Here is a 24,446-nt window from a genome sequence, read left to right as displayed (position 1 = left end):
GCTTCTGGTCCTTTCAGGGTCAGAGGAAAATGCCTTCAGTTTCTTCTCAATACCGTAGAGGTGTGAAAACTTAGTTCCAAATCCGCCTCCTCTTGCTTCTGCCTGCAGGCGTTTAATTAGGTGCTTATCCTAACACCTTAGAACACACTTTCTGGATATGGCTGAATTCCCAAAACCATCACATTTGCTTTTTCTCATAGTTTTTCCAACTTCTTGAAACTTTTCTGTAAATGAGGCCATGCAGACAAGCATTCTCTCTATGACCTCAACTTCCATTCAGAACAGAAACAGCATCTATTGCTTCTCTTATGGTTTGATAGCATGAATGTTGCTGGCAGACACTGTTTCCAGGATTCTCCTAATCAATATGTCAGTCTATTTCTTTTTTTCTGTTTTCAGCTGTCTAATTTTGTTCCTTATATATGTTCCTAGAGAAACCAAACCTTTTATCCCCTTCTTCAGAATGACTGAAATATATTGGCGATAAGACAATTTGAAAATACTTCAAAACACACAAATTATATCTTTGTTCTGCTTCAATACACTGTAAATACAAGCTATATGGAAGCCGCATGTGCTCCAATCAAGTTGATCATGATTAAAAGGAATATTTACCTTTGATACGGGTCTTCTTTTGATCACACATTGAGATAATTTGTGAGAGTGAAATGCTCTATCTTATCATTGCTTTTTTTTTTAAATGACTGATAAAATGGATAGTGGCCATAATAGAAATTATTAAAACCCCCAGATAGTTCCAAAAATATGTGCATGTGCTAATTTGTAAATCTAAGAAAGTTCTGAATGTCAAATTTACAGCCTGGAAAACATTTGCAATATTGTTAATTTTATGACAGCTGTGACACTGTTTATTTTATGACATTTCTATATGTAGTTTACTAGAATTTTCAAGACTAAATTTAAAATATGAAAATAAAAAATCAAAGGGAGGAACTTGGACTTTCTTTTCATGTATATTATATTTTACCAGGAGCCTGTGTCTCATTTATGTCATCATGTATATATTTTACAAGTTTGGACTCGAAAAGTGTGCCAGAATTTGAATGCCTTACACAATTTTTGAAAAGCAAATATGATATAAAATGCACTGACCTTTTAATTTTTCATTTTGATAGGTTATTGGTTACACCTTTGTAGCTCAGTCGGATTGTAAACAAGTGAAAAAAAAAAAAACAATCTATAAAGGTCAGGAAAGTTTTCATTAGTGACAAAATTTATGAATAAAAATTATTAAAATTTATACACTTGCTTTCTAAATATCTATTTTAGAAATAGATATCTTTAAAAATTAAATCAAATCATAAATTACCAAATACTGTTTTCTTAATTTTGTTTTAAATAAGCCTTGTTTATTTGTATGTTTTCTAAGACAGTCATATTTCTTCACTGAACATCTTTCAAATTATTATTTTTAAAGATGAATGACATTGTGTTTGCATATATTTACAATAATGATACTGGAAAATCCACAAAGTTTAGTTTTTTATTGTTATTCAGCATATGTTTATGTAGTTCCTAGAATACAGTGACGTCATAAAAAATATTCATTTATCAAAATTGATATTGCAAAAGGAAATATAAACAGTGTAAATAAGCCTTCAAAGAAGGGTAGAACGTGTTCATGTAATAAAATCTTAGCAATTCTTAGAACAGTCTTCCAGAGTTATCAGCCCTCCCACCTCACTCTGTACATAATGGAAAAGAAAGTTCTCTTTGGTGTAGAATTATTCTTGAGCTCAAGCAAGAAAGGAAAAGATAACTGAAAAGAGCTGGATATTACAACTGATGGGAGCAGTCAAGTCACATTGTTCAGCAGCACTTATTGCTAGAAAATGTTTAGAAAAAGCCCCTTTTACTTAAAATTACACAGGAATGGAGAACATGACATTGGGAAAATGAGAAAAAAAGAAAGTATAGGCAGAGATATTGCTGTTATAGCAGACCAGGTGACAATGAGAAGTAGAGATCAGGTGTAGAAAGCAATCAACACTCTTGAGATTTGAGAATGGGGAAAGTGGAAAATCGAATATTTCGCTAGAATGGGTAAAAATGGTCACCTGCGTGTCAATAATATATAGATTCTGAAGAGACTGGTTTAGGTAAACACACAGAGGGTCTCCACTGTGTGCGTGAATCATTTGTGAGTCTGGTGGCAAGGAAGAGAAACAAACCATTATATATACCAATGCCAGTCTAGGGGTGAAGGGAGGGATAAAACAAAAATTCAGAGATCCTTACTCTAGGCGATAGAGCTTTATTTAAGTATTTTATGAAGGAAAAAAGCATACCAGTGGAAGAGTAAAATAGGTAATTATTTGGAACGGAGCCACAGGAAGTTCGTTTCTAACATAGCTCTTAGTATTCATGCCCTGTGTGATCCTCTCTCCTTAGTGTAGGCTGGACCTAAAGCCTTGTTTCTAAAGAATAGAATACAGCAAAAGTATCAGATGACACTTCTGTAATTAGGTTTTAAAAACTATGACTTGTATCTTGTCAAACCTCTCCCTCTCATGCTGTTACTCTCTTGCCCTTTTGCCTGTTTGGCTATGATAGAGATGCCATGGTGTGACGTTCTTTATGGAGAGGCCCACCTTGCAAAGGAGTCCTCAGTAAAGGAGTCCTCAGTTGAACAAGTTGTGAGGAACAAAATCCTACCATCAACCATGTGTGTGAGCTGGGAAATGAATCTTTCCCTGCTAAGTCTTGAGATGACTGCATTCAAACAGCTGCCTGACACACACACACCTGTGCACATGTGTTGACACACAGACTATCACACGCACATACTAACACACACACACACACGCACACACACACACTTTTCCTTCCCATTTTTATTGTTAGTACCCTCCTGGTTTAGAGCTAAAACTGACAATACAGAAAAGGATTCAGTGATGATACCTGGATGACTCTGAATTGGCTATCTTCTTCCTTTATATTTAAGTGAAGTTTTGGAGGGATAAAGTTTTCCATCCAACCCTTAAGTAAAACTGTTTAATAAGCTGGTTATAGTATTTTTCTTAATATTTAGAAAAAATCAACTGCACAGAGGGATTAGCAATATTATTTGGGAAAGAATTATGATTAAAGGAAGAAGTGACTGCATATTCTAGGAAAGTCTGGGTGAACAGCTAAAAAAATGAAATGATAGATGCTGAATGTGTGAACAAGAAGGAAAGACTGAGGAGATAAGAGCAGCATTAAAAGGAAGCCAGTTTGCACCAAAAATAGTCTCATGCTGCCTCTGGCATATATATTAAAAGATACGAATATCTGATTTTTAAATGAACATATTAGCTATTATAGTACGAAATTAAGTCTTATAACAATATTGAAATTGTCAGGCTCATTTTAAATTACCCACTATTATAACTAAATAAGGTTCTTCTAAATAGGGTTCAAGAACCAGAAACATATATAATGGTGCTGAGGGTTCAGTAGGTTAAAGATTAATATTCTTGAATCAACATAATAAAACTAAACATCCAAGCTCCAGGCATAGGTCTAGAATAGCAGATGCATCAAAGTAGTTTCCAGCTATCCAGGGGCACTCACCTAGTACAGGGACATGGGCAAAACATCAAGTAAACACTCATAAAACCACTGTGATTGACATTCAAAATTGAAATGCATGAAGTTTGCATTGAACCACAGACGGTTTTCTGTATTGCTTAAAATTTTATAATGAGGATGAATTATTTACATAATAGTAAAAAGCTATTTTTGTAATTTTAAAATGGGAAATACACAAATGCCCCCAAGAGCAATGAAGAACGTTATCTTTGGCAATATTCATAAAACCAGGAAGTTATTGGACTAATTTGAGTCTCTAGCAAAATTTTCAGTCCCTGATGAAACGTAACCTAATGCTGAGGTGCTAATGTCTTCATTTACCCATGCTCCATCTGGTGGTTTTTTTGACTTCCCTGGTTGAAATGTTGTTCTTGAGATTAATCTTCCTCTTTTCTTTAAAAACCTACGGCATATTGACTCGCTCAGGTCTACCCTGGTCTTCACGGTTTCTGCTGGGTCTTTTGACAAAAGATTCTGATATTTCTGTCATTCACTTCAGAAGAAATACTTCAGTTCTTCAGGTTAAAGAAAGATTATCCCAGATAGAAGGATTAAATTTCAAGAAGCAATGAAGTTCATTGAAAACACAACCTTAAAATATTGACACAAGAGGACATTTTGAAAATCTGAATGATCTCTGTCTATTATAGAAGCTCTATCTATAATTAACACATTTCCCACAAAAAATTCCAAGCACAGATGGATTACCTGGTAAATTATTCCAAAAACTTAAGGAATAAATAAGACTAATCTTACACAAGCAACTTTTAAAATAAATACAAAAGAGAGACCACATACCAACTTGTGATAGGAAGGCAGGAAATATTGACACCAAATATCTGACAAAGGTGATTAAAGGAATTTATAGGGAATATTTACCATGAAATAGACATGAGAAGTGGGGGTAAAAATAATAACTTTTGCTACATCTATAGTGTCAAAAACATGCTTACATGTATATAAAGTTCCTCGGGAATATGGATATATAACGGAAGAAGTCAGAATAGTGTTATTTTTATGAGAAAAAAATGGCTAAGGCTGAAAAGAGGCTTCCGAAAGCCTGCTAATATTCTGTATCACGATAATGGTGGTCACATGGCTGAATTCATGTAAAAAAATTATTGAAGTTGTACACTTATGATTTATGCACCATTTAGTATGTAACTGTACTCATTTTTTAGGGCTACTATAATAAAGTACCACGGACTGGATAGCTTAAAACAACAAATTTATGTGTCACAGTTTTACACGCTAGAGGTCTGAAATCAAGAGGGAAAATCTGTTCCACGTCTCTCTTCTTGCCCCTGGACATTTACTGGCAATCATTGGCATTTCTTGGCTTATAGATGCATCAGTCCAATCCTCCATCTTCACATACATTCTCCCAATGTCTCTTCATGCAGTTCTTCATTTCTGCATGCCTGTCTCTGTGTTCAAATTTTCCCTTTTTATAAGGACACTAATCATATTGGATTGGGACCCAACCAAATGACCTTATTTTAACTTGATTACCTCTGTAAAGACACTATTTCCAAATATAGATGCATTCTTAGGTACTGGACTGTAGGACTTAAATATGTATTTTTGCAGAAACAATTCAACCCAATAGAAATGTCATAAGAAATTTATACTGTATATATTTTTTTAAATTCATAAGTTAAATCTAGCAGAGAAAGAAATAGAATTGAAACGGAGGTCAAGGAGGAGGTCTGCAGTAAGCCTTGATGATATAATACCTATTTCTAAACCAAATGTTAAAATGGCTTCAAATATATTAGAATTGAAAATTTTAGAGCTATGAAACACATTTGGGAACTTCCAGCCTTTTCTTTTTTTTCACCTGAAATATTTAGGTTCAGTAGGTTAAATGATTTAAGGTCACACATTTCAATAGTTAATAGAAACATCTGTTCTAGAATCCCAGTGAAACACCCCCTTAACTTCAGCTCAGGACAAACATAGCCTCAAATTCCATCCATTTTTCTCAAATGGATATTCTAGAATATTTAGGAAAATCACATTCCCTTAATTCTCATTTGACATACATTTGTCCATATTTTTATAGTTTATGTAAAGAAAGCTAGATTAAGGGATTTTCACTGCAAAGGTGAAAAGCAGAATGACATCTGTGAAGATATAACTCTCGTTGCCATCTGGCATACACCAGGGTGTCATACTAAATGGGATCAGAATGAGCTTTTGGAAGTAAACCTTTAATAGACTGAGAAACTTTAGGGGGGGTTCTTCCATAGAATGTCTTAATAGAGCATTTGAGAATGAATTCTGCACATCTGGCTAATGAAAGAAATCTAGATTAGTTGCCAAAACCAGGTTTTAAATGAATTTGTGCAATCTTTCACATTTCTTTCAAAAAGGCAATGGAAATTTTGAAGAAGTAACAGATAAAATGTTTTATAATAGGGGAGTCCTTGCATTAGCAATGTATCATGATTTATGTCTCCCTCTCTCCCCCTGTCCCTCTCTCCCTCCTATTTTATTGCTTTTCAAATTTCTTTGCATGGCATTAGTCTTATTCAGATAAATGGTTAAAGGACAATGGTTACAACACGTGACAGTTGATTGCCATATATCTTGTACTATTAGAAACACATTTAGATTTTTTAAAAAGTGGCAAGGAAAGATCTAAGTTAATAATGGAAAATGTTAATTCCTATATTTTTGATAGAAATTACATGACCTTTCTGTCATTGGAGATAACTGAGCTGCTAGTACTGACATTTCTGTTCTTTATGACTGAGCCAGGTAAAGCAAAATTTAGCAATGAGTTGAGGGAAGAAAACCACTTATTTCATAACATGTAAAATGTATCTATATCATTAACTAGAAAATGTATTTAAAGTTAAAACAACCTTTACAATCTGGGTCCTGATTTACTTTTATATAATGTTTAATAGAAGCCTGATTTACCAGATGATGAGTTTTCTAGAATTGATCTTCAATCAATCCATCTATGTTTTGGAGTACTTTCACTTGTTTTCCTCAAGAAAAGTAGATGTTCAGTTTTGTTATATCCTTGACTTGGAAATTTGATTGCTATGCCCTGTAATGTCAACAAGATGATATGGCATAGCTAGGCAAATGGCTAGGCATGTTTTTAGCAGAAAGCTACTAATACTTTTACATGTTGCAACGCCCATACCAGGCAGAGGCGGTTTCCTGAGGTAATGCAGGGCACAAGTAATTGTACATTTGGGGCAAATTTTTGTGATAGTCCATATTACTTTGGTACATATTTAAACATTCCCCATGCATATAAAGACCTACTTGAAGAGATGCAGGCTTTTGGAATATTAAAAAAATATATATTCCTCAATGATAAACCACACAAAGAATAATGTAAATTTACTGTGTACCTAAGAAATGCAAAATAATGGAATTATTTAATATCTTATCATTCTTATTTCGAATGTGCTTTAATTTCAGTTATAGACTAACCTGAATCAGTTAGCAACCTGGATGGCTACTATTCTGTCATATCTGTAAGTGCCAATAGGTATATGTGATTTATGTGTGTATATGCTGGTGAATATGTATGTGATAATGATTTAGAAAGTTATTAATAAATTATCTTAGAAGTAAGATAATAACATCAAAAAATACTTCTCATTTTTTATATAATTCTTATAATCATGTGCTGTGTAATTCAATCTTTGACTGAGAAATTTATACTACACATCTACTTAGTCTATTAAATACGTTACATGTTTTTAGTTTACTTATGACTTCCACTTTCCTTCTTCCCTTCTATTCTCTTGCTGCAGGGTCATTATACATTCCTTACTCACAAAATATCCTTGTTTCTTCCCTTATCTAGCCATTGATCGTCGATACATTTCCAGCTACATTAGCATGAATGTTTTGGTAGAAGGCTCTGGCAATAACTCTGGGGTTGTCTTGTAAGAAAGCTTTTTTTTTTGTTTTTGTTTTTTTTTCTTCTTCACCAATTCTCCTCAGGTTTTCATATAGATGTTTTGCAAGAGCCACTGGAGAACTGATAATATTTGATATGCACACTTCCTCTTTTTGTCCTACAATTTTTTGAGTTCTATTTGAGGTTTGGTTTATTTCCATTTCCATTTTATTCCTGCACTTAACCATTAGTTTTTAGTTTTCACTCTCCTGTGAGGTCCAATTTAGATTTTGGACAAGGACCCACATTAATTATAAACTTATCTGGTCACTTTTGATATGACAGATTGGGAGATGTAAGTGGCCATGCTTTGAGTTGGAGGTAAGGGATCAGGCATGGTAGAAAGGCAACATACAGAATTTTATTATGGGAACAAGAAAAAATGACTTATTTAGACTATTAAGACCAGAGAGTGAATGTAATAAGCCTCTTCTAAGTTCAGTATTCTATTTACAAAATCACAAGACTTTTGTAAATTGCCAGACTGCATTGCATATACCAAATACCAACAGAACAGTGACCTTTCAAATTACTAGCACAACAGAAGCCAAGATCAGAAACCTCAAACTTAAAGAAAACACTGACACAAAATTCTTCAGAAATGACTTCTGTGTCTGGTCAACTTAACATAACAAGACACATTGTAAAATGTGTTTGGCTTTTAAGTAGAATAGACTACAAAGGTTTAGCTGCTTTTGAAAATATAAATTTGGAGATTTGTGATAGGTTACGTGGATAAACTATTTTCGAAATTTGAAAAAAGAGAGTGGGGAAGTTTGATATAAGAAAAATGTGTAAAAGATGACTGTATTAGTGAGGAAGTGTGTTGGGGTGTAGATGAGAGCTGACTTGTAGGTTTGGGGAAAGGGAAGTTACATTGCAAAAAAATAATGAGAGCATGTTATATAAAGAGTTCTTTTTTTTTTTTAAAGGCCTCATTTGAAAATGTTACTGAGCTATTTTAAAAATACATCATAAGAAATTTTGAATCAGAGTTCTACTTTTAAAATGTTATGAACTTCTATTGTTTTCTTATTTCCCATATAATTCTTTACAGGTTTCACTTAAATTTATGAAAATGAAGATATCAATAGCTTTATAACAAAATTAAACTCATAGATATGTATATATCTGCATGTACATATATATAGAGAAATTTTTCAGTCTATTCTTAAAATATATTATGAGGAGATCTTTTATTAATGATGAAAATAAAGCACAATTTTTTTCTATATCTTCAGTTACCTGGTTGGAAAATTTTGTGTCAACATTTTTATTTCACTTACACATTTTTATCAATAATATAAAATTATAAAAAAGCAGATTTTTACCATGTCTACATTTGAATAAATAACTACAGATGCATATATAATGACTAAGACTTTCTAAACACATATTTACTTCTTGTATATCTGTGTAAATGATTGCAAGAGGATAGAGGAAATATTTTAGAGACATATCCTTATGTGTAGAATTTTGAAGCTTATTCAGTTGCTCTCGCATTTGGAGATTTTTGAATGTGATGAATATGTTTCTCTTTCACAGCAAACATGTTGTGTGTGTGAGCCACTTATATTCGGATTTTATTGTGTTTGAAAGGCTATCGCAACTGTGGGATATAGCCAGACAGTAAAAAGCAAATTGAGTCTACTGAGAGATTAATTCACCAGCTGAAAGAAATACATTTGCCTTAGAGTCATCAGATATTCTACCCACCAAACTCATTCTCCAACATAGCATCCTTAATGAGCTTCCTAAACCAATTAAACACAAGCAGGAAGCATCAGTCATCAAAAATGACTATTTTCAGCTAATCAGCTGAATGCACAAGCTGTGTGGCATTGAGGAAAGGAGGAACACCCTAAAACTTGTGTTATTTTGCACTCCATTCCCACTTTGTTGACTTCTCAATTTTATGGATGCAGTGTCTTACACAGAATGCTGTAAATGAGCGTAGTGCTTTATAGTATATAAATGTCAACCCTTGCGTTATTATTCAGTATAATAAAATGAGTTTTAATGGGCTTAAGTGATTTGCTTAAAGGCACACGATTAATGTATGACTGGGACTCAAAATCATGGCTTTTCCTCTGTTGTTTTATATATGTTTTATATATGTTTATATATATAATGTATATGTATACAATATATATATTGTATACACATATAAAACAATAGAGGAAAAGGTGATATATATATAGGCTTTTTACCTTTTACGACAGGGTTGAAGTGTTCAAAACGCCATCATCTTTACATTTGGGCAGACTCGGAGAGAGCCAAGGCAGGATGAGGATGAAGAGAGACACTTTTACTGCCACGTGAGCTCCCTTCTTTAAAGACAGAATAAGGGGATGGGTATCAGTTCCTACTGGTTATAATGATATAGAGAAGAAACCATTACTGAGCACTTAACAATATGCTAGCACTTTATATTATTTAACCAAAATAATAACTCACAAAACCTTCCAAGTAGAGTTTCTCCCATTTTACAGATATAGAAAATGTAGGCCCTGAGCAGTAATGTTAAATTTATTTGGGGTTTTAAGTTTTGAAAAATTCTTATGACATGTTCTATATTTTATGAACATATGGAACAGCTATTCATGTATGTGGTGAAAATGAAGAGATATTTGTTACAGTATATGGCATGAGTGTATCTACTATAATATGATTGATTTTCATGTATCATTTATAGAAATTGGCTTCATTATTCTATAGTCATTTTATTTGTGTATGTTCCTTTAATTGTGCTCATGTGAAAATCCTTTTGTTTTATTAAAGTCAGTGGGAAATGGCTCCTCTTTGATGAACGTTGTTTAAGAGTAGAATGTGAAATAACACTTGCTCGTGACAGTGAAGCAAACAGAGCTGGGTTGTGGTGGGGGATGATTTGTACGCTGTCTCTGGGAGGCTTTGGGGGAGGAGACGATTGAAAAGTGCTGATCCTCTGTGAAAGAATAGTGGGAAATTTCATTACCTGATGACCCAAATTCTGAAGCTGTTTCCTTTACAAAAAATATTTTTTTTTTGCACAAATCAATTGTTTGAAAATATTTCAATGTATTCATTAAAAAGGGGGGTGGGGGTGGAAGAAGAGGGTAAGGGGGATCAAATATATGGTGATGGAAGGAGGACTGACTCTGGGTGGTGAACACACAATGGGATTTATAGATGATATAATACAGAATTGTACACCTGAAATCTATGTAATTTTACTAACAATTGTCACCCCAATAAATTTAAAAATAAATTAAAAAAATACACATCTAAAAAAAAGAAAAAAGGTTAATTGGGACATCCCTTTTCTTTTTAGTTTATAGTGATTAGTATCGCAAACAAGTATATTTGGGAAGTATTTCTTCATATGATTTTTTCAAGGTCAAATTTTTGTTTAAACAACTTCTTTGATGTTTCCAGAAGCTCAAGAATAATATTGTTTTAATTTATTTCTTGTTAAGGATTAAACAGAAAAATAATTTAGCAAGATCACAAAACTATACCTTTAGTCTATTTTTCCTTTTTATTTGACTTCAGATTATTTCTTTTAATTTTATCTTGTTGCACATTCATAAATGCTAACTTTGAAATAAAGTAAGGTATATATTGAGTACTTTTTAAGCACTAAAACTATGTCTTCTCATTTGATATGAATGTATATCCTTCAAAATACATAGATGTTTCATAGTGTGTACTCAATAAATATCATTGAATGAATAATGAATCAATCTGCCTGTCAGTAAGCATAAATCCAAAGTTACTCTGGAATATTACAGACTCTAAAGATTTTTGTGAAAGTAAAATCATTTTACTAAGTTAGGAATAAAGGTCATTGAAGACAGGGTAAATATATGTAATAAATTATTTTCAAATTTAAAATAAACTATGTTTTTTTAGCATCTACAGTGTAGAAATCCCTGTAGTCATGATGGGGGGTATAAAGATGATTAAATCATGGTCTCAGCTTTGAGAAACTTACCATTAAATCAGGAGAGTGAAACATGCTCAAGAAAATTAAGTGTCAGTAAATGGTACACTTATTTAAAAGATCAGAGAAATATTTATGGAATAGAATAAAAAAGATATTTGAGTTTAAACTTGAAATGAGATATAATACGATGAGTTGAGGAAGAGAAAACAGGGTATTCCATGTGGAGGAAAAACAAGAATTGGAAATGAGAGTATAAAACAAGTATAAACAAAATTGCAAACTTATAAATTCACACAATTTCTGTTGGAAAATCACACTGAATGCTCTGTGGGAGAATTTGAGTGCTGGGGGACTGTGTTTAGACATCAGTTCTTTAAAAAGTATATTATATGGGACCTTGACTGCAGGCTTAATTTGAACTTTTTATAAGGCCTCATTTCCAAAAATATGTCAATGGGTGTTGAGTGAAGGGAGGGGTTAATTTGCCTACATAAATTTGTAAAATGTGAGGTGAATCTCAACTAAACAAAACTGTTTATCATAAGATTCTTCATATGTCTTTAGTTCATGGATAAAACAAGGGGACGTAATATGAATTTCCCAAACACTTTACCACCAGACCACATTCTATGACTCACTATCTGGAGTGTTATTTGTCTTCCAGACACATGTTGGGAACCAGTGGTTTTTGACAGTAAAGAGTCACAAAGAGCATTAATGCAGAGAAATGACATGGTGAAAGCACTATTAGGGAAAAATAATATGGAGGTAGTGCTTGGGAGAGTCTGATATCCCCTGCAATGAAGGAGTTGGGAAGATAAGTGATAGTGATACATTAACAGTAGAGATGAATGTTTTTTTTATTTTAATATACAAAGTAGTATAGTACATTTTATATCCAATCGCTGCTTAGATACTAACTACAGAGTAACAAGGGCTACAAGTAGACTTGTGTGTAATTTGTATACAAATGAGAGCAGTCTGTCAGGATGGGTTCCCAAAAAGAGACTAAAAAGAAAGAACAAAGGATTTACATTATTACCTGAAACATTTTTGTATGTGTGTATGTATGTGTCTATCTATCCATCTATCTGAAATACGAAGAGAAAGATGAGCAAGCTCTGAAGAAATCAAAATAGTTTAGTTCAAAAGATGTGGGATTTTGAATAAGGATCTTACTGTGAAAAGTCTACTGTTTTTGTTGTTTAGAAATTTGTTAGGAATTTTCACCAATTAAGTTTTATTATAATTGTGAAGGTGAAAATGAACACTTATGGATGTGTGATGATTGAGAAGGAAATGAGCATTACAAAGCAGAACCTGCATGCAGAGGAGACAGAGATATTGACCTTACTAGCAGGAAATGGGATTATTGGGGACCTGGGAACATGAATCAGATGGATAAATTGATCATAGGAAACAACAGTTTTATTTCAGAGATTTGGAAAACAGTGAAAGGGAATGTAAAAAGGCAGAGAAACTGAACAGTAGATAAAATGCCAAATCCGATAGTTTATTTCCAACGGCATAATCTTCTCAGCAAGCTGGTGTTTTATGGATATGTTAACCACTTTTTCTGAGGAATATGTTGGAGAATCAAAAGAGACCAGACAGGAACTGCCTTGAAGTAAGCATAGCCCATTTGGAGGTTAGAGAGTGTATTAATTTTCTATTGCTGCATAGTGAAATCCCACACACGTAGCAGTTTAAAAAATGTCCATTTATGAACTCATAGTTCTGGAGGGTATCAATCCAGATGGGCTCACTGCTCAGGCTTCTCTGCTCAGGGTCTCACACTCACAAGCCTGAAGTCAAGTTCTCAGCCAAGCTTTACACAATTAGGGGCTTTGGAAGAGAATCTTCCTTTGGGCTCAGCTAAGTTGTGGGCTAAATTCCATTTTAGGAATGAGGGCTGGATTCCCTGCTGGCTGTGAGGTGGATCCCTCTCTGCTCCTAGAGGCTGCTAGTCGTTCAGATCCTTGCCACAGGACTTTGCACAGAATCTCTCACAAACCCTCTCACAGCATCTAAGTTTATACTTTCAAGGTCAACAGCGTGATCTCTCAAGTCCAATCCTCCTTCCTCCCTCCCAAAACTTCAAATCTCTGACTTCAACTGATAGCCAGAGAAAACATCCTGCTTTTAAAGAACTCATATAATCCACATAAAGTAATCACCCTTTTGATGAAATCAAAGTCAACTGATTAATTCCCTTAATTACATTTGTAAATTTCCTCTTGCCATGTAATATAGTGGATATGACCGTGGCATCATATTCACAGTCCCAAGGTGGAAAATTTAGGGACCTATTATATGATTCTGCCTACCACAGATAGTTTAAATTAAATTAAAATATAGTTCTTAAAAATTTGAATTCACATTCCTCAGATTTGTATTAGGGTGTCACTGAAATGACCTAGAAAAGAAATGTAAAAAACAACAGGTTTTTTTTTTTTCCCCAAAAAAATATGTTCTCTAATATCTTTACCAGTTAATATAAATAAATGACTAATGCTCTGACATGTAATGTATTTAATTGCTATCAACCATAATCAATTTCTTAAAATACGAGTTTTGTTTTACATGCACTATCCTTCTGTTTGCACTTTTGAGTTCAAATTCATTGGGTTGGGTTTTTGTGACTTATACATTGTAGTAGTTTTTCCTGAGATTCTGTCTTTGATGTGGCCAAGGTACCAGTAAAATATTATAATAATTAGGGAAGAAAAGGGGGAATAAAATAAAAATGAGAAACTGTTAGGACAGAATGTCTGGAGCAAAAGGGAATACACATCACGAGCAAGTCTGGCTTTTGTTATACTTGTCAGGCAATACTTTGAAAAAATGTAATCTAGTCATGTAATTGAATTCTTTATCAAAAAAGTCTTTCACGTAATGTGTTGTGGGTATTTAAATAACACTCTAATAGAATATATAACAAAATAGATATAATAATCAAAATGTTTTAATTTTTAATGTCCCCACACTGCAGAATTATACATATATATACAAATATACCTGAGCGCTATATATATATTTCTAACAATAAGAACAATGGCTCAGGTATATTATTGTCCCTATCTTAGATATGAGGGAACTGAGTTATTCAGTAACTTGCACGGTAGCCTATGTGTAATGGTTACTATACATCAGAATCAGGATTCAAATCTAAGTATGTTGGACCTCGGAGACCAAGCTCTGTGATTATGCTAAATAACAAATGATAAATCTTATAAAATAATACCATTAGTCTTCCTTTCTATTTTCAGATTTTGAATTTGTGTGTGTTTTGTTACCTATCTGTATCATTGCCTTACTATCTTTCCCGAAGTAACATACACATTAGTGCATTAAACATTGTGAAGAAGCTTTGTTTCACTTAACTTTGCCTAAATTCATTTCATCATGAAAGAAAAATTTTTTAAATTAATATTTTTAGTACAATTTGGAAAATGCTGATAAACAGAAATAAATTCTGATAAGAATTTTGAAATTATTGTCAAGTTGTTTTAGCATTTTATATTTGTTTGGGGAAAATGCATTTAAAGGAACTGTAATATTTCAGAATTTGTAACCGATTTTGTTTTAATTTTGAAAGGTGATGAATTGTTAAAACCTAGTTGCTTAGTGTAAATGTTCTTAAATGCCGAACATATTCGTCTTGGGTATACTGAGAATATTTCACTCTATGTTTTTCATTATGAAATGCTCTACTTGGGTTGTATGTTTAATTATTGTCTGCTAATCAATGCTATTATTTAGAATATCTCTTAAAAGTAACAACCCTAATACTTTCATAAAGCACCCTGAAAATTTAAATGCCCATTAAGTGTTCAGCAGAGGTACATTTCATTCATAATATAGCAGTACCCTCTAGTGCTCATGCTTGGGCATGTGTTTTGCAAGTTGCCTTAGAGGGGTAAATATCATATATTGGATCATTTTAGTCAGCTTTTGCTTTAAGTGAAGTATTCTATTATTTATGACAAAACCTCTATGAAAAGGAGTTCAGGCATTTATAATATTATTCAAAAGTATTACCAGCACTTCCATGCTCTAGGGAAATGGCTATTCCATCTATTTTGCTCATAAAAGTAAATGAGAACCAAGTACCAAGAAGTTGTTCATATTTAAGTGATTTGTAGTAATGGAAGTAGAACTTAAGTTTTTTGTTCCAAGGTTCAGTTCTGTGCTATATGCGTTGGACTCTATATTTGATCCAAGAAAGTTTAAAGCTAAAAATGTATATGTCCAAAATTCTAGATTCTTTTGACTGAATCTTTCTAGAACAACAGTACTTTACTTTTTGAGAAATTTTAGACTGCTGGTTTACAAAACAGCACAATATTACCTATCAGCCAGTATACTGCAAAGGGAGTTATTTTGTATTGGAGTTTCATTTATTATGATTAAACATCATTTATTCACAAACAAAGGATTCTCTAACTGAGCTCCATGAGCAAATAGACCTGGTGTTATTTGCTTTAAAAAGCATTATCCAAAACAAATAAATGAAAAACCAGAAAGCATTATCCAAAGCTTTATCATAGAACAAATATGCAGATCGTAGCCCCCTTTGGTTGTAAGACCTCGCCCATTATTTATTATCATTTCAGTAGGTTTGATTTTTCTTGTAGACTCGATTTGGTAAGGTGTCTACATGAAAATAGTGGACCCATGTAAGAAAACAATTCTAATTTTGACATCTGTTTCTCAATAGCATTCTTAGATGACCTGAATTTGCTCTTAATAAATGTTTTCTGTATCCATATTTAGTTGTTACAGGGTAGGTCACCCAAACCCGACAAGTGGGAACTTCAGATGGGCAGTGGTGGTGGCATGGCTGAGCAGGTCAGCGGGGACTGTGATGATGAAGATGGTTGTGGGGCATCAGGGAGTGGAGAAGTCAAGAGGACACTAAAAGTCACAGACTGTGAGTGTGTGGTTTCAACACCACTTTTAAAGAATTGATTTTGAAATACAACTAAGGGTAATTGTTATTATGAATGCAAATAAATAATGACAGTGAATTAAGAAGCATGTTGGAGGAATTAGAAATGAAAATGTACCTATTTTTACTTATTTTGGATGTGCATTCTTGGATTTTTGTTTATTTTTATCATATGGCTTTAAATGGAAATTACACTTTCTATGAAAAACTAATGAATGATAACCAGTTTTGATAGTTAAAGGTTTTAAAGTGGAATGATCCTTAGGGCATGAAATAACTGGTATGGTGGATTAAATATCTATTGTTAAATAATGTGAAAACAAGATGGATAAGCCCCACTAAGTAAAAAAGTTCTGCAATTTTTTAATTATCATGCCATAATATAAAATATATTTTATTTTATTAGGTATTCAGCATAGTCATATTGCAAAGAAATTGGTTAAATGGTGAGGTGAAAAAAAAATCTACTTGGATTTAACTGTTACGAATTTTTCTTCTGAAGTAACTCCAGGCAAACATTAAAATCACTCACTTTGTTTTGACTGTATGAGTTTGAAAACCATTTCTGCTATTGCTCGACTGGTCACTACCATGAAAATGGAACTACCAAATTAATAAAAAAAAATCACCACATAAGTTTCCTTTCCTGGTCTTAACATACAAAATGAGGAATATCGGTTCTCTACCCTCCATTGTTATATACATGCATTTGCTCACATGGGTGAGACAACTGCAATTATCTACTGAGAAAGAAGTGTAAAAGTAAACAGAGCAGTTAACTTTCAAGTATTCATTTACCTTAAGTTATGCCAAAAGCCAGTACTTTATAAAGTAATCTTCTGGACCTGTGCCCTATGTGGAGCAGGTCTGATAGTCAGTCTCCCTCCTAATCACAAAGGGCTGCTTCGGACCTGTTTGACATGTCTTTTCATGACTGGTGGGACAAGAACTCATTTATATTTCAGTTCTCCTGTAGTGAATTTAGAACACTACTATGCTTCAAGCATCAGTACCCCATTCTTTCTAGGATCATATTTTGCAAGTCAAACATCTTGGTTAGAGGAATGGAAGCTAAAATAGATATGAAATCAAAGAGACAATATAAAGAAACATCTTTTCTTGTTGGACAGTAATAAATTTTTAGATAGAAGGTAAAAATGCGCTGGAGCAGCAATTGAACAAGGGGCCACAAAATTCCTCAATGTGTTAATACAATTTCCTAGTGAAAATTAAATATCTTCCACTCTTGTAGGAGCAGATAAGGATACATGCTCTTGTTATTGATTTTAATATAGTTTATCACAAGGAGAAAACCATGTTTTCAATTACTACTAAAATAGACAGGTACGATACAAGCAACTATCTATCAGAATTGGAAAGATTTAAGATATACATGGTTTGCAGCAATTCCAAGCAAACGAAAACATTCCACTTATAAGTGGTTTGCGTATTGTGTTTCTAAGAATTTATAGCTATTACCTTTCAATTTTTAATAAGTGGTTAGGAAACCACTGTATATAGCATGGTGAAATAGAGAGGGATGGGGAGAGTAGCAAAAGGTAGGTCAATTTCTATTTTTATCATGCATTATAATATTTTTCCTGTGGTTTGCTAGTTTGATATATTGGTAAAGCAAGTTAAAACGTTTTACATGATCTTAATGACTAAAATATTGTGCTCTAGAAAGTCTACTATGGTATCATTTGTGTTTAAAACTTGAAATACACCATTATTTCTGCCTTACACTTATGTTTATTCTTTATAAAATACCACATAAGTAGAACATAGTTCATTTGTCACCTCAAAAGTGAATTTATTTATTTATTTCTACAATTATAATGAATAAAACTAATATTGTATCCTGTAAATTTAATGATTTTTCTCAATTTCTGAAGATGTTCAAGTTGTTAAGTATTAATCGTTACTTGCACTGAGTCTGTTTCTGTTTCTGTTGATTTCAGGCAATATAGGGGTTTACATATATCAATATGTAAAGTTTTACCACCAAAATATTTATGTATCTTTTAGGTATCTTTGTGTTTTCATCACCAATCATATAAAATAATTTAACTTTTTAAACTATCTTTAGCTTTTTAAACTATCTTTATTTATATCCACCTGTAGACTATTATTAAATTTTAACTTATAGGTTTCTTATAAAAAACACACACAGCCATCTATACTATGTAGTGTTCACTCTTAAGGATCTGAAAATAGTTTCCTATTTTAGTTGAGTGATTTTAAAATCCCCATATTATAGACACTTCTTTTATATTTTTATTGTATTGAATTTGATTCACTTATATAGGTATATATATTTCACTAGTAGCCTGAAATTGCAAAATTGAATTTTTTAAATTGAATTTATTGGGTGACATTTGTTAGTAAAATCGTAGATTTCAAGTGTACAATTCTATAGTACATCATCTATATATTGCATTGTGTGTTCACCACAAGTCAGTTCTCCTTCTATCACCATATATTTGACCCCCTTTACCCTCTTCTACCATTCCCTTTCCCCCCTTACCCTCTGGTAACCACTAAACTGTTGTCTGTGTCTATGAGTTTTTGTTTATTTCTTTGTTTGTCTTGTTTGTTTGTTACTTTCGGTTTTATATCCCACATATGAGTGAAGTCATACATATGGTTCTTCACTTTTTCTGTCTGACTTATTTCGTTTAACATGACACTCTCATGATCCATCCATGTTGTCACAACTGGCAATATTTCATCTTTTCTATGGCTGAGTAATACTCCATTGTATGTATATATGTACCACATCATCTTTATCCAATAATCTATAGAAGGACACTTTGGTTGTTTCCATGTCTTGGCCACCATGAATAATGCTGCAATAAACATACGATTACATATACCTTTACAGATAAATGTTTTCAGATTTTGGGGGTAGATACCCAGGAGAGGGATTGGGTCATATGGTAATTCTATGAATTTTTTTAGGAACCTCCATACTGCTTTCCATAGTAGCTGTAGCAATGTACATTCCCACCAGCAGTGTGAGGGTTCATTTTTCTCCACAGCCTTTCTAACACTTGTTATAACTTGTCTTGTCGATAACAGCCATTCTAACAGGTGTGAGGTGGTGTCTCATTGTGGTTTTGTATTTGTATTTCCCTAATAGCTAGTGAAGATGAGCATTTTTTCATACCATAGTTTGCATAACCACTTTTGAATAAGCCAGGTACTATATTTTGCTGTGTATAATGAGCTCCCATGTATAATGCACACACATTTTTGGCCTCAACTTTCAGGGAAAAAAATCTTTTGTTTTAATTTTTTAATTCAAATTTTTATTTGTTTACATTTAGGTACTTGTTTTTTGTATTATAAAGGTATTTTAGCATTTAATTTTTAACATATTATGATACAAGGGATTTTCTGTAACAAATAAATACAAAACACCAGAACAGATACAAGGTACAAGAAATTTTATGTACCGGTAACAAATTTATGATATTTATGCATCATAGAAGGCCAAGAACTCTTTGTTGTCACAAGTTCATCATAAGTGCAGCAAAACTGACTATAGTATTCCAGGGTATTTTTTTGCATATGGATATTATTATTGATTTCTAGAGTTATACTTTTAACTCATAAGCATAAATTAAAGAATTACAAACATTTATATAATTATGGAATTAGTACTACCCATGTATAACGCACATCCTTAATTTTCCCTCACAAATTTAGGCAAAAAAGTACACATTATACATGGCAAAATATGGTATAACTGTTGGCCATTTGTTTGTCTTCTTCAGAGAGGTGCCTGTTCAGGTCCTCTGCCCATTTTTTAAATGGATTGTTTGTTTTTTTATTGTTGTTGAGTTTTATGAGTTCTTTATATACTTTGCATATTAGCCCGTTATTGCAGGTGTTGTTTGTATCTTGAAAAGGTGGTTAACAGTAATAACTCAGGCATAATGATTTTAATCACAAGTTTATTCAGATACTAGACTTTCAAAAATGGTAAGGTGATTTTAAGTCTTCAAATTGCCTAAAATAATCCATCTTTGCCTATTGTTGTATTCATCATTATTCATACAATATTGTGTAGCATGTTTAGCAGTTTTAAAAATATTTTTACTTTGAGAACTCTTTACATGACGACTAAGTGTGTTACATGTGTGTTCAAATGATTTATTTCCCAGTATTGCTCCAAATATGTATATCTGTGTATTCTTTCTAAAATTAAAATTTTTATCAAATTACATTAAAATAAAGTGTATTCAGTTAACTTTGCAAAGTGTTGATAAATAGCCCATTAATAGATTATCCCCAATATAAGAACATTTACTGAAAATATCTAAATAGCTAATCATGTTTACTTTATTTGGTCATACTAAAAATAAATCATATTTATAAGGTTATTTAGATTTAAACCCTTGTTACATAGTGAAAATCATCTTGAATAATGACTGTGCACTTTGATCTATGCTTTAAAACTACCTAATTCTGAAGGATCATATAAAACTCTGCATGATACAACCATAGAAAAATTCACCAAGAAACACTTGCTCGTCCTATAGAATGTCCAAAATTGTAAACATTTTGAAATTGTCATCCTCTGTAGTTTTTACACTACTGATGAAAATTGTACTAAATAGAAATGAAATACATGTCTAAGATCAATATGTTTAATTAATATGTAATCACTATGAATATTATTCTGATTATATATTTCTATTTTGGTTTCTAAGTAACTGAGACTCCTCATGGCTGCTTGCTATTTTGTTAACAAGATTGTTTAATGGAATCTGGATACCTAATGAATCACCTAAAATCATCTTTCATTCTCTTGAAAAGTTATATATCACATTCATGGATTTAAATAATAGAATTGAAATAAAAGGGTTTGTCCTTGAATGCCTAAGGAATGTTTTTCATTGTTTTGGCTTAGACAAAGAACTGTTATTAAATCACTGAGGAGAAGAGGAATGACTTATTAATCAAAGTCTAAGGAACCTCCTAGCATGAATCTCTGATCACCCACCTAATCCGCAAATCTCACAACTAAAATTATACCACACCAAAGGACATAAAATAAAGAAGTTATGGTCTTTTGTGATTAAGACAATGCTAAGTGTAACTGTCTGATAAATGAAGGTAGTAAGAAATTAAAATTTAAGAACATATCATCAGAAATATTTTGTCATGACTTGCCCAAAGTCATGTAGCTGTCAATAAAACCAAGAACAAACCATATTTATATCCAGATCTATTTTTTATATCATTCTGTTGCAAATAAACAGAATGTTTACCTAAACTGCTATATTCTTCCTCAGGATTAATTGATAAAATGCATCATGTAGGAACAAGTGGTATATACTTTCAGCTCTTTAATGACTTCCATAACTCTATTGTGTAGATAGAATATTTTCATATAGCTTATTGACCAATTAAGTGCTCACTAACTATAAATAATTAAAATGAATAATAGAGCATGTGATCTGGGCACTCTCAAACTGTCTCGTGTGTATAAATCACTTGAGACTCATGTTAAAAAGCCAAGTATGATAGAGGGGTCTGAAGTGAGGCTCTCCTTATGTGCTCCTAGAAGATTGTGTTGTAGGTGGTCTAAGGACCCTGCTATGAGGAGGGAAAATGTATGCCCTTGTTTATTACAGCACTCATTAGTATCCCTAAAATAAGTCTCTATTAAAGCAGCATGGACTCTTATAAAACACTATCTACCTTTATAGATTAACATTACAAGAAAGCCTCACAGTACTAGGACATCCCACACTATAACCATAGGCTGGGAATGCTGACTTATCCTATATGATTTTCTGATATCAGTCTCTGATTGTTTTTAGCCTTGTGTTTACGTTATCATTTTAAATGAACTTTTCCTTCTATTTTTGATATTTCTAACCCCATTTCTGAATTTTTCTAATTTTCTGATTTATATTATTTGGTATTTTATATCCTTTTTTTAGTATCTTTTGCTCACATTCAAAATTTTGGTCTATTTTTTCTTTTTCTTTTTTTCGATGGTAATAACCCATATTTTCATATGACCTATCCATTTTTTTCTTTTTTAATTAAAGTTTACTGGGGTGACAATTATTAATAAAGTTACATAGATTTCAGGGGTATGTAATACAATTCTGTATTACGTCATCTATAGATCACATTTTGTGTTCACCACCCAGAGTCAGTTCTCCTTCCATCACCACATATTTGATCCCCTTTACCCTCATCTACCACTCCCCTCCCCCCTTACCCTCTGGTAATCACTAAACTATTATCTGTGTCTATGAGTTTTTGTTTCTCATTTGTTTGTCTTGTTCTTTTGTTGTTTTTGGTTCATATACCACATATCAGTGAAATCATATGGTTCTCTGCTTTTTTCAACATGTCTTTCTGGTGTATTTCACTGTACAGACAGGAGCACAAATACTCTTTTTATTATAACTTTTGTTATATGGAAGTTGATCACAGTCCTTTTCAGTGGCTTAAATTTACGAGAATTTCAATTTTGTAGATTTTCAGGAGGAGGCTTGGTTCAGATACATTTTCTAAATTTACTGAGTTTCCAGTCGTGATGTTTTCGTGTAGTGTTAAAAAATATATGGTGACTTGTTTTCAGAGATATTCTGGCTCTGTTCCCTCCCCTACATTTATTCATATTTTTCTTTCCTAACTCTCTATTGTTCTTGTACCATTAACTGTTGGTTCTGCTTCCAGCAGTTTCTCTTCAACATGGACCCCTCAGTGGTAAGGAAGACCTGCCACATTAGTTCTGAGGGGTCAGAAGGTGTCAGAGGCTCCAGCCCCTTTAGCCATGTATCAGAGTCCTTACAGTCACCCACTATCAGAGTAGGAAAAACTTCTCCAAATTCTTTGCTGTTCTCAAATTGATTTCCAGTGAATATCTGTTGGTTATTTTGCATTCTTTTAGTTTCAGATCTGTAACTTGCTGTGTGTTGTTTTCAGTGCTTTCTTCTGCGCACACATGCTGATAACATGCAGTTTTCATGGCTTATGGTAGTATGACCTCACTCATTTGTATTTTGAGGTTCATGAGGCTAACTCATGAGATGGGTTGTAAATTGTATTTAGCTAATTATTTATGTGATTTTGATTTCACTAAAATCAGTGTTTATTTTATGTGGGGATTTGGGAGTTTCCAAAAGCTATATTATAACCACTACTGCAATCTTCCTTGAATCTCCCAGATCTTTTAGGGAGATCCAAAATTTTTAAGGAAACATTGATGATCATGTTTCTTTTTGGTCCTCTTCCTTGACATCACATGCATGCATGCATACATACATGTGCTTTTCACATAAATGAAACTACACATTTTCATATATGTGAAAAACAGCAGGGTTTTTCAGTTTTATATGTCATCAACAGTCTTTCTGCTAATGAAATATACTTCATCAATGTTAATTGATACATGAACATACCATGATGTATTGTCTATTGTTTTCAAATTTAATTATTATAAGCAAGCATCTTTTTTAAAAAATTAATTGGGGTGACAATTGTTAGTAAAATTACATAGATTTCAGGTGTACAACTCTGTATTACAATATCTATAAATCCCATTGTGTGTTCACCAGCCAGAGTCAGTTTGCCTTCCATCACCATATTTTTGATCCCGCTTACCCTCATCTCCCACCCACCACCCCCCTTACCCTCTGGTAACCACTAAGCTATTGTCTGTGTCTATCAATTTTTGTTTCTCATTTTTTTGACTTGTTCTTTTGTTGTTTTTGGTTTATATACCACATATCAGTGAAATCATATGGTTCTCTGCTTTTTCTGTCTGACTTATTTTGCTTAGCATTATAATCTCAAGATCCATTCATGTTGTAACAAATAGTCCTATTTCATCTTTTCTTACCGCCAAATAGTATTCCATTGTGTATATATACCACAACTTTATCTGTTCATCTAACGAAGGACATTTTGTTTTTTTCCATGTCTTGGTCACCATAAATAAAGCTGCAATGAACATTGGAGCACTTTTGTCTTTATACATAAATGTTTTCAGATTTTTTTGGGTCGATACC

At 32.8% G+C, this 24,446-nt stretch overlaps 1 protein-coding gene across 2 annotated transcripts in view; it reads left to right on the top strand.

Moving 5' to 3' along the window:
• GPC5 (glypican 5) overlaps window positions 1–24,446 on the top strand; it is a 1,207,509-nt gene that overhangs the window by 596,198 nt on the left and 586,865 nt on the right. For both annotated transcript variants that reach the window (XM_088792887.1, XM_019737193.3), the window contains one exon: window positions 16,230–16,386. In XM_088792887.1, the coding sequence (XP_088649013.1) occupies window positions 16,230–16,386 (157 nt within the window). The remainder of the gene's footprint in view (window positions 1–16,229; window positions 16,387–24,446) is intronic.

The sequence above is a fragment of the Rhinolophus sinicus genome, chromosome 16, assembly GCF_057876585.1.
Source record: "Rhinolophus sinicus isolate RSI-liver-muscle chromosome 16, RSI-T2T, whole genome shotgun sequence".
Classification (NCBI taxonomy): domain Eukaryota; kingdom Metazoa; phylum Chordata; class Mammalia; order Chiroptera; family Rhinolophidae; genus Rhinolophus; species Rhinolophus sinicus.
The sequence above is the reverse complement of the archived record's forward strand: the minus strand, read 5'-3'. Positions and strand labels throughout refer to the sequence as shown.